At 37.5% G+C, this 11,955-nt stretch overlaps 1 protein-coding gene across 1 annotated transcript in view; it reads right to left on the bottom strand.

Annotated features, from left to right (window-relative positions):
* Positions 1–578: 578 nt before the first annotated feature.
* Positions 579–11,955, bottom strand: part of LOC109860222 (CCR4-NOT transcription complex subunit 6-like) — a 58,526-nt gene continuing 47,149 nt past the window's right edge. The window contains exon 4 of the mRNA XM_020439161.1: positions 579–727. Within this exon, the coding sequence (XP_020294750.1) occupies positions 579–727 (149 nt within the window). The remainder of the gene's footprint in view (positions 728–11,955) is intronic.

The following is an 11,955-nucleotide window of genomic DNA, read 5'->3' as shown; positions in this document are numbered from 1 at the left end:
TCAAATACTGTTAAAAATATACCAAAGTTAGTGGTATCTTCTCATCATAAAAATATACTTCAATATTTTTGTTATGTTAAAGTTACAATTTTAAAATTGTCATGACCGAATAAAAAACAAATATATCTCGATTCTTGGCGATTTGTTCAACGTATGCATTCGCGGTAGATTGTTTCCCGCTCGTAACATTAAATAAATGTTAAGACGACGATAAAGCAGCAAGCGTACAAAGAGCTTGTGTGAGGCCAGAACTCTCGCATAAAACGTAAACTCGATATAACGTTGGCGGCGACTTGCACGTGCGATGCGTTAAACTATCCACGAGTCGCTCGATTTACGATGTGACGGAAGATCGAAGTTTATACAAGTATCCCGCGTTAAGAAACCATCGCTTTTCCGTGCGCTCGTCTCTTTTTCTCCCGTAGCCTGGAACGCGCGCGCGAGCCGCATCCTATTTGCATAAGTGGATAGAATAATACCGGTAAGCGGTCGATGTATTACGCAAACCGTTGTGGAAACCGGAGTTAAAGTCGTAAGTCGTTTAGACAAGTCGCGAAGAATAAGTCGCGAAAACTGCATCATGCAGCAAAACCGCGCGTTACTATCCGATGTTGTTTTTCGCCAGCGCGAAACAATTCTTGGCACGAATGCATATTTCTGGATACTTCCCGATTTTTTCGGACACATGTCAATGCACGTGAAACATCTCGCAAGAATCGCGCCGGATCTAAAACAAAAAGTGTCATTTACATATATTTATTTCAGAAAAATACAAAAATCTTCACGATTAAACGATATATCAAGAGAACTCTACTGTGTTTACATGTAAGGTTTAACGCGTCATCTTGCTTCTCGTTCACGCACGAAATTAATTTACATCCAAGTTGCATTTATATTCCGCGCAATCGGGAGGACGCAAAAAGATTATGCTCACCGAGTTTCCAACGTTATGCGAAATCTCTCGACAAAATGCACGATGCAAATCAGTGTTTAAGCGCAACGCGTTGCCCGGTGAGAGACATTTCAACGACGGGGATATCTATAGTTTTCAGTTCTCTCATTACGTATTCCACCACCGCCAGCTCGTTTAAACCACCACTACCGACGACGCCGCCGCCGCCGCCGCTGCTGCCGCCACCGCCACATTTCATGGTAGCGGGGCGCGCGCGAAACTTTGCTGCCCGGAAAGTTCAATGAAATTAACTCCGCTTTGCATACGCTTAATAGCCCGTATCGCGGTCGCAATCTGCGAACGTAAGGCCCGGGCCGACGCTCGACTTTGCGATTTTCCGTATGAGCTGCTTTTACCCCTCGCAAGCCGCGAAACTTCCGTCTTCGTGGGGAAGAGCCATATGCGTTTCCGTTCGTCACAATACGCCCGTTTCGACCGCAACGACGATTCATCTTGTATCCGCCTTTGTATCTCTGTCTTTCTTTGGTCTTCCAGTTGGAATTCAATTCTCCAAACGCTTTTTAGTCGAAGCTTTGTGCTTTTATATAATTTTCTTCTCGAGAATATTAATTTCTAACTTTCATATTTATTTTACGTCAACGGCCATATCACGTTGTGTCATATTTTATTTTACACAATAATTGTTCAAGAAAATTAAGTGTAATATAATTTCGTGAAAACTCTCCCACGTCGTCGCGCTGAACAAGATATCTCGCAATAGAAAATTCCATATAAAACGGAATTTACTTTAACGAGACATATATCAGAATAAAAATCTCAACCGAGACAATTTGTCTAGTGGCATTATTGCGTCGCGGATTATTACGAGCACCATTTTACGTCGTGATTCTCTTTCCGCGAACTGATTCGAGAAGACGTATCTCCCCGGAGAGAGAGAAGCTTCCACGAGTGTTCCTCTCCACATCGTTTTTGTCGAGACGGGATTTCGCGTTCTTTATGCGCTGTGTGCTCCGCACTACCACCACCATCGCCGCAACTCTTCTCTCTTTTCTCTAAACCCATTTTACTCCCGTTTTATACTTTTGTCTGTTCCTCACTTGTCGACTACCACACTCGCGTCGTTATGTAGACGTCAGCTTTCGTGCAAGGGAAAACGCTTTTGTAATCTGAATCGAGAGAGCGCGCGTTGACGTTGTGGAGAACGTCGTATAACGTCGTATCCGTTTGGAATCGAGCCATTTGGTGGAATATGTATCCAGGGTGCACCTCGTCATAACGAATATGCATTAAAGCGTGCGTCAGATCGATTGCCGAAAGCGCTCGATATCGAAAATAAACCAGAATATGAAATCGCAAAGGTAAAAAAACCTATTTCGTCTTTCGCTTTTCCATCGCGTCAATAACTCGTGAATTGTAATCGTCAAATAAATAGTCATATAAATTCAATAAAGACATGATAATGTATATCAATATTTTACGTATATTTTGCTTATTTTATTTGAAAACAATTAATGTATAATTTAAAAAACACTTGCTATTGTTTTTAATTACTTTACTATTCTATTTAGATTAAATGTGATTTAGGTAATGAATATTTGTAGTTTACGTGCGATATATACATATACTTAGTAGAAAAATGTTTAAAAAAACATAGACTGATTAGTATTTATTAGGTTGTAATTATTGTATATTATGTCATATCACACGCACACACACAAAGTAATAATAACTGGATAAAAAACTCTGTTTAAATTTGGCTACAAATTAGTCAGAAAGTAGCTTCATTAAATAGATCAGTAAATAACAGCTAATTTTTGCCCAATAAAGACTCTAAATAGTCATTATTCTCTAGGTATAAATTAGAGGAAAGAGCTAATCAATATAAACTAATCAGTAAATAACAATTATGTCTAGCAAAATTCGAAATATTCTTCTAAAAAAATTCAAATTGTATACGGCTTTCTATTTTTATATTTAATTATAAAACAATAATAGACTGATAGGGGAAGAGACTGATATAGGGTAAAAGACCCAATTACTGACATATTAAGCATACAATCCAATTACATTTAATTAAATATAATATATACAAAGTGTATAAAAGTACTGGTACTTCAAAAAATCTCGAAAACAGACATTAAAAAAAAAGTGTTTCAGATAAAAGTTGTAGGATTTTAAAAGATCTATTTACTAGTCTTATCAGTTTGACCTTGAATGACATCACCAAGATTAGGACAAAGTCACCTTAAATTTTTTGAATAGAACACCTTAATTTTTATTGCATATTTTTGTAGCCCTTCTTCAGACTTTTTCAAAGCACTATAATTTAATCCACTTTAAATAAACCGTTTTGATGTTATCGAACTTTTTATGATAAGATGTCTAACCCACAAAGGCAAGATCAAAAGATGATCCAACTAACTAAGACAAGATCGGAAGATAATCCAGCCGATGAAAGCAAGATCAGTCAGCCAATTCAACCAGCAATAGTAAAAATTAACTGAGAAGATGCTTCAATTGCTCACAATTCACTTCTTGACAGTATTCTATTCGATAGTAAAATCCTGAAACGGCATTTCTAATCATTTCATTGATAAGTGCTGGGATAAGTGCTGTTTCATCAAGGATTCAATGTCTTAGATCATTTAAATTCTGAGGCTTCGTATTGTAGACTCGACCTTTCAGAAAGTAATCGAGAGATGTCAAATCCGACGATCGGGCTGGCCACTCAATTGTTTCTTTCCTTCCTATCTATCGATCGAGAAAAACTGTTTCTAAGTAATCGCGAACGTCTCGTTCATAATGAGATGGTGCACCTCGTCTAGTTGGAACCACGTGTTCTTAATTTTTTCACCTACAATCGCGGTTATTGCAGGGACCACTTTATTCCTCAGCATATTCTCATATTTTTGAGCATTTAAATCACTTTCGATAAAAAATGGTCCAATTAAACTATCATTTAGTATACCTGCCCAAACATTTAACTTCTGTAGATATTGGGTGTTATCTTCTCGCATCTAATGAGGGTTCGTATCAGACCAATATCGACTATTATTTATTTAGAGTACCGTTTAGTTGAAACTTTGCCTCATCGAAAAAAACAATTCTAAACGAGAAATCAGGGTCTGTATCTATTCTTGCCATCATGATTTCACAGAATTCAACGCGTCGATCAAAGTCATCATCATTTAACTCATGTATCAGACGAACTCTAAAGAGATGAAATTTGTTTTGTTCAATATTTTATGTGAACAGACATAAGATTTATCTGATTTCTTGAACTACTTTGCAAATCGAAGTGTAAGAATCTTCCACGAAAGATTGCAAAACATGTAACGACTTTTCAAGATTTGTCGCTGACGCTGGTCTTCCAGATTTTGGACGATCTTTGACGGTACCTGTTTCCTCAAACCGTTGTATTGTTTTTTTAACGGTTTGTCGAAATTGCATTATCTTCATTCCGAAAATTTGCATTAAACAGGTCTCTTATGACTTTATAGGACCTTCGTGCATCATTCCAGCCTCTCATCATGAAAAGTGAGATGCGTTCGCGTTTCGAAAGGCGTTGCATAATAAAAAACAATTAATCAAAAAAAAACTAAAGATAGGTGAAAAGAGTGTACAAAAAGAAATAAAAAATACAAAAAAGAGAAACAAAATAAAAAAACTACAAAGACTAAAAAGCAAAGAAAACCTCTAAAGAACACAAATAATCGATTGCTTCGATACACGATAGTATGCAGTGCTATGAGAAGAAACAAAAGAATATTAAAAACAACAGCGACGATAGCCACGCGACTAAGGCGTTAGACTCTGCGACGCTTAGATTGACCGAAGGCAAGATCTCGGATACTATTCCTGGTCGATGCCAATTTTTTCACTTCGAGAGCAGTAGCCTGCGAAGTAAGATGGGCCGCAAAGTGCTAAAAAGATACTTGCTTTTCAACTGATGCACAAGCGTCCTTCACTCATCTTTCGATTCTTAAATTTATTTAAATTTAAATTTATTCATAGAAGTAAAACAGTAAAATTTACAGAAATATCTCAATCGTACGTAGAGATAAGCTTTAAAGTAACAGAAAGTGATGGCGTAACTAAGAAATCTAAATTCATGAAATGATCTTTTTCACACAGTTTTGAAATATTGTGTGTTCACTCAATTTTTCATTTTCCATCGTCCACGCTCATTTCCTGCAGTAATATCGACTCCGACTAAATTCCGAGCGATCCTAAAAAAGAAGACATCACGCTTTCCACAATTTTCCATTCCCGTATCTCACATGTTGATATCGGTGATGTAACCGATAATCTACAAAGTTAAACTCACGCAATATTATCCGCGCGAACAAAAGAAGAAAGCGAAAGCTATCTCAGGTACGCGGGATAAAACTCTCGTGTATAAACCAAAAGCGACAAAGCAAAGAGAGTCAGAAAGAAGTTACAAAAAACACTATAGATAAACCGACGAGTGTATCTGGATGTAGAAATTTGTCCTGTTAAAATCCATTCGAGAATTCATTTCCGACGTCGCCGCGCACTTTCCTCAATAGCCAGCGACTCACATCTTAGTCATCGCAATGTGCCTGCGAAAACCCATGTGGAACTATTTTTAAAATATTTAATATAAAAACTTTGGCGCAGCTGTATCAAAAACTAAAGACAAAGTACACACACACACATTACACATGAGCTGATCATGTACTTTACATATGGAAGTTTAATTTCATAATAAATCAATTAGCACTACAAGAGAGTAGCTCTAATTATGAGAGCTCTTCAAGTAATAGTCAATACTTTTGAGAATCACCGTTAAATGAGTTTTGTCTAAGAAAATAATGTTATTTTATCAAAAAAAGGAAAGTACGTACTTTATCGTACGCTTAATAAAAAAGCTATTGACTAGCTATCACATCAGACTGAACTTTAGTACAATATAGTTTTCGGTGCAGCTGCGCCAAAAGTTTCTTTGCATTAAATATTTTTTATTTTGAAAATAGTTTCACATAGGTTTTTTTTATACAAAGCGAAGTCTATAAATTTGTAATTTGATATGGTTTAAGACTTTTCACGCAAAGCTATTTTTATAATTTTCTAATATTTTATTTTGTAACAATGTATAAACGTACAAAATTTATTTAAGGCTACTTTCTGATACCATTTCTTTTGTAGAATAATCTTGTAAAGAAAGAGTTTTTATGTAGTACAGTAAGCAATACTTTTTCTAGAAATACGAGAGTTACGCGTGTACACACAGAAAAACATACTGTATCCAAGTATATAATAAGTTTATATATCCGCAAATATATTATAAGATCTTTGTAAGTATTTAATTTACTCAAAATACACTCTAAATCTTAGTAAATTTGTATTTTGAGTAAATTAAATACTTACGAAAATCTTATAATATATTTGCGGATATATAAACTTATTATATACTTGATACAGTATGCATTTTTCTGTGTGTACTCTTGGCGTTATTTTTACTTTTTTTGAAAATTGTTTTGGAATAGGTGGTAAGATTGTTGATCTAGAAAAACTCAGACTGCGGTTCAAATCCCCTATTGAATATTCTACGGATAGTTTTTTCAGATACATTTCAATTGAAAAACAAACATATAGAATATATTTAGTTATATCTATGTATATGTGTGGTTAACTATAATACTATATATATATATTTCAGTTTATTCTAATATTTATATTTTTAAGTTATCTAAAACTGATTAGAAATTGGTCAGAAATTGATTTAGAGAAACTGACTAGTTTTATTATCCAGTTACTGATCAAACAAGCGTCTATCAAACTTAGCGATGTTTAGCAAGTATTACGAAATACTGGTCAGTAACTAGACACACTGGTAGTTACCAGCTATAATCTGTTTAAAGTTTTATTCGGTTACATATATATGTTTGTTTTTATATTGTGAGCTCGATTTCAAATAATCAAGCACGTCATCGCGCGCGCAACAACGTGCAACGATGTTGATGCGACGACAATGCAGCATCAAATATATTTGTACAGCTAAACAGCCGCTGCTACGCAGCGTGATCTCTCTCTTTCCCCTCTCTCTCCCTCTCTTTTTATCTCCTCTCTCTTTCCAGCAGTCTGGTTTCACATTATATTAATTTCCTGGAACTGCGATTTAAGCGACACTCGAGCGTGACGCGCGCTCGTTTCTGTAAACTCTCTATGGTCTATTACGAGAGAGGTTTAATGTCAATTACATACATATACACAAAGACTATTAACACAACACAGCCGACGACTCCACTGTTACGATCTCTTTTGCAATTGTAACAAATGCAGGTCGCCAAACTATATAATTCAATTAAGCATAAATTAACAACAAAACAAAACCGTTATACTTGAAATTCAATCAAACAAATTACTTTCCTAAAACATTTTTGAATATTACGACGTTACAATTTTGCGTGTGAAACATCCTGTATATACTGTGTACACATCGATCGTATTCCGCGTTGCTGCTTAAACGAACAGTCCCGTCGCATCTGTCCGCGTGTCGCCAATGCGGCGGCGGTTAGCGGCGCGTCAATGCGCAGATTGTCGCCGAACTCTCTCGACTGCATCTGCTGAAGTGTGGTCGAAATTACCGTAGAGACGCGCACGGTTCAAACGCGTGTGAGTCCCTTATTCAAGAGAGTGGCTCGATCGATCGATCGGGACGCGGATTGAAAGATAGTGGAGCCGGAGACAACCGCTGAGCATGCGAGAACGGAGACTCGGCATTCTATGGAGACGACGGTCGGAATCATGCATAACTTCGGCGAATAACCGCATTCTCTATCCCCTTTACCTCCCGGCTCCCTCTTGGAAAATGCATCTCGTATCGATGACCGACGACCGCGTATACCGGCACGTGCCTCAAAATCATCCTTTGAATACCATCCTTTCGGAAAGGCGCCGTAGCGTTGTCCGCGTGTCAAGCATTGCAATTCGCTTGTACATATATATAAAGTTAAAGCACAATTTGAGTTCGCGATATATCTATAAATCCACATTATTTGATCTAATATTTTTTTTTTACTTATCTAATTGATGTAAGTATGTCATTTATAAAAAGAAAAAAACTTTCTCTTAAACGTGAATATTAAAATATATTCCTCTGATATTCTGACCGTAAAATTTCGTTTCCCGATGCTTTCCTTCTGGCATCATCCTTTACCGCGCTCGGTTCTCGCAGAATCGCTCCTCGTTAATGGATTGCTCGGTAGAAAATTAAATTTACCTTATCACTATTTATACGTGGTGGCCGTGCATGGCGCGCAAAAACTGTACTGGCTTAATACGATTGAGCTGCCTGCATCTATTTGCACCAATATCTGCGCCGCCGCGTTGTTAAATAAACCACTGCGCATTCTCTTGATAATGTCACTCTTTTTTTGCGACCTTATTGCGAAACGCGTTGCATCGAATATCATGCAAAATGATAAATTATGTATTAGAAGGAAGAGAATGGTAAAATATTCAAAGTTTCTCAGCACGCACTTTTATGTTAAACGTGAACTACTTGGATCCGCTTTGCACTTTGTATCTCAAAAAGAAAAAACTGTATAATCTGCAATGAAACTTAAGGGATTAAAAAGTATTTTGAATAATTTTTTTAAGTTATCGATGATAATGCATTTATAAAGTAAATTTAATATTCGAAAAAAGTTGAAGTTCAAGATTTGAAAGTAATACGTAAATAAAATATAAGCTTGAACAACTAAACGAAAGAGTGCGAAGTTAAAAAGCGTTATATATTTCTCTTCTTTCTTTTTATTTCGCGACAAAATCGCGATGGTGCACGCAAAGTCTTATCAATCATAGGAAATTTTCTGACCGATCAATCTTAAAAGAACCACACTAATATCGCACGTCACGTTTTCAGATAACGCGTTTTTCATCGTCCGCTTACTTCTTCTTTGTCCTTCCTCTGTCTCGTCTCTCGACGAATGACAATCGTTCCGTCGGTATTGCCGAGCTGTTTCCTCCTTGCCTCCTTTCGGTGCCTGCTCTATTCCGTGACGCGAATCGATAATCCCCGATCGACAAAACTGTCGTGACTGTTATGGACGAGACCGAATATTCATTTTTTTCCTCGCATGTGTTGGAACGAATACGACGGCGTCATCTTTTTCGCATACTTGACAGAATAATAAAATTTTGACAAAATAATAAAATTTTAGTTTAAAACGTAAATTTAATACATGTATATATGTATATATATATTAAAAATAATAAACTTCTTTACGAGTCTTATCAAATAAAAGAATGCGAAATATATAATAAATATCTTTAAACTTTTACAAAAATTAAGAAAAATTTGCAAGTCGTTAGCCTCAAAACTACATCAACGTAATGTAATACGAAGAAAATACTGTTTTTTTTTCAAATTTCAAATACATCGTTAGCAGCCACGCAACGTTGAGCAAAAGTACGCATAAAATAGTAAGAGTCGTCTCCTCTACTGTTCCGAGGGATCGCAATCTAATCCTTAACAACGAGATCATTATTTTCTATCTTATTTCTCTTTCGTTCGCTTCTCTTCGGTTTCTCGTTCTTGACGCTTTTGCGAGTCGCGACCTTGTTTGTCTCTCCATCTCGAATTGCTTTTCTGGTTTCGAAACGCGTTTGGAAAAGTGAATCGTGTTCTTCCGGCAACATCATTATATCGTGTAAGTTTAGGAACACCTGTCATTCAAACGCCAACACACTAGTTTAATTGTCTAACATTCCTATTTTATCGAATAGAAAATTAAATTATCAGAAAATTATCTTTAGATACGCGAGCATTTCGATATTACTCGAAAAACTTGCATTTGTTCGCTATTCATTTCAAACTAAATTCACCGGGCTAGCATTTCAATATTTATATGTCAGGCGCACACATAGCTCTTTTCCGCATTGTTTAATAAATTTCAGTTCAGCTGGCATCGCGTTACAAGCTAACAAAGGAGTGTAAGCCGTGTAAGAAGCAAAGCGCCGCCACTTGAAAACGGATTATGTAAATCAAGAGACGCGCGGGCGTCTCTCGCTGGCGGATTTATGCGCATTGACCTCGCGCTTTTCGCCAGGTACCGTTCTTCAAGACGTTCCTCCCTTGTAACAAACGTCGCCGCCGAAGGAGGTAACAAACAACGCGGAAAGCGACAAACAACACGTGGCAATAACAGCGTCGTGTCTTCCGTAAGTTGTCTTCCTTCATTCTAAACACGGCGATAAACGGCGCGATCCCTATCGAGCCATTTCCACGCGCCAGCACAAAGGGTGATACAGGACGGAGAGCGGGTCTATTAAGGTAAAAAGACTCGGCGTGTGCTTCCGAGACTGTTAAGAGGAAGGTTTTGGTAAAAACGCTTCCAGAGTCGTTCCCTACTGTCGCTCGTACATTTAGGCTAAGAGAAAGGGAAAGAAACTATGTACGCAGCGTCGGTATTAGTGCGCTCTAGACAAAAAGATAGAGGTTATTCTTGCACGACCAGCCCGTACTTTTGCCCTCTCCTGTCTTTTCCTACGTGTATTAGCACGGTAAAGCAGACACGATATTTAGGATGAGTTCACACGGCTCACTTATCGCGCAGAGTGAATTTGCTTGGACAAAGCAAATTCGTTAAAAATTTGCATTTAGCTAGTTTCCATTAAAACATGTTATAACAGTAACATTACGTAAAAAGTACCTTACTTGATAAAACACATTTAAGCCTAATTATCCCTAATTTAAAAAACTCAGATTATCTGAGCATCATAAAGTTTTTTCTCGTTACGTTGTAACAATTCTCCACTTTTTAGAAATATAAATTTACATTACTGTTTAAAAACAAATTTGATGATATAAAAGTTAAAGTTAACCGATTAAATGATCGATAAGACAATTAAGGAAACGCCCAGCGACTAGCGTTGTAAACAACATTATTACTCACTCCGTCTTGAGCAAACCGCCCGTTTTTTAAACCGTTTTTAATCCCTGCCGTCGTCAATCCTGAAACACATCACTTAGCGTCGCTGGGACGCAGTAATTACGTCCGGGAAACCAAGAGAAATTGGGATTCGGACGCGAAGAGCGAGAGCTCTCCGCCAGACAATACTCGTTTGAATTTCTATGAGCAGTCGCCGATCACCATTTGTAAACGCGACGAAGGAGGGGACGACTGTTTGTCGAACGTGACGATATGTTCGGTCGGTGACGGCTCGCGATCGATATTCGATACGTCGCAAGCATCGTCGCGTGTCTCTGAGGAATCTACAATTTCACGTGATACATCTTCGTGATCGCGCATCACGCCGAGCGAGAGTATGAAAAATGCGCGATTTAACAAAAAGAAACGATTCAAGCGATATTTGTCATAATGATGTATAGCTGCGCCGAAATGAGATAATTGAGGTGCCAAAATTTCTGCTGGAACTCTCATCGCGAAGTTATTATTGGTCTGCCACGCGAATCTGTCGATAGTTCTTCACAATACATTCTTCACTTATCGAGCTTTTTATTCGCGAACAGACTATTACACTTTTAAATTGCCCGGCCAAATCGTACTGAAGGTGGTGAAGTCGTAAACTTTGAGGAATGGCGAACTTTTGCAATTTCCCAATAATCCCTTTAAACTACGATAGTTCTAAAGTTTAATTTTCTTCGGGAGGTGCACGTGGGGGGACAAAGCGTTCCCATTTAAAGAAAATAAGAAGATACGGGAGGCAGGAAATTTTATTCCGCGCGCGGAAAACTTTCTCAATGTATCGCCATTCACGCGTTCGCGCCGCACGAGTCTCGCCTTTGCTTAGTCTCTCTCTGCGCGCATGCGCAGGCGCGGATTATATTGGCAATTTTTTAATACAAATTTCCGCCAAAATGAAGATAAACATCAGAGCAATAAGAATTCAAACTAACTCGCGATAAAAACATAAGCATATATTGTTATATAAAGCATATTAACGTTAATTTAGAACAAATAATTCACTAAACTGAGTTAACCTGAGAAGTAAACTTATATAGATATGAAGTTTGATTTAGGGTAACTGTCCCTATTAGTGTGCCTGTCCCG

This window comes from Pseudomyrmex gracilis, unplaced genomic scaffold (assembly GCF_002006095.1).
Source record: "Pseudomyrmex gracilis isolate BER0280 unplaced genomic scaffold, ASM200609v1 scaffold_350, whole genome shotgun sequence".
Classification (NCBI taxonomy): domain Eukaryota; kingdom Metazoa; phylum Arthropoda; class Insecta; order Hymenoptera; family Formicidae; genus Pseudomyrmex; species Pseudomyrmex gracilis.
Note: the sequence above shows the minus strand (reverse complement) of the source record. Positions and strands in the feature narration are given on the sequence as shown.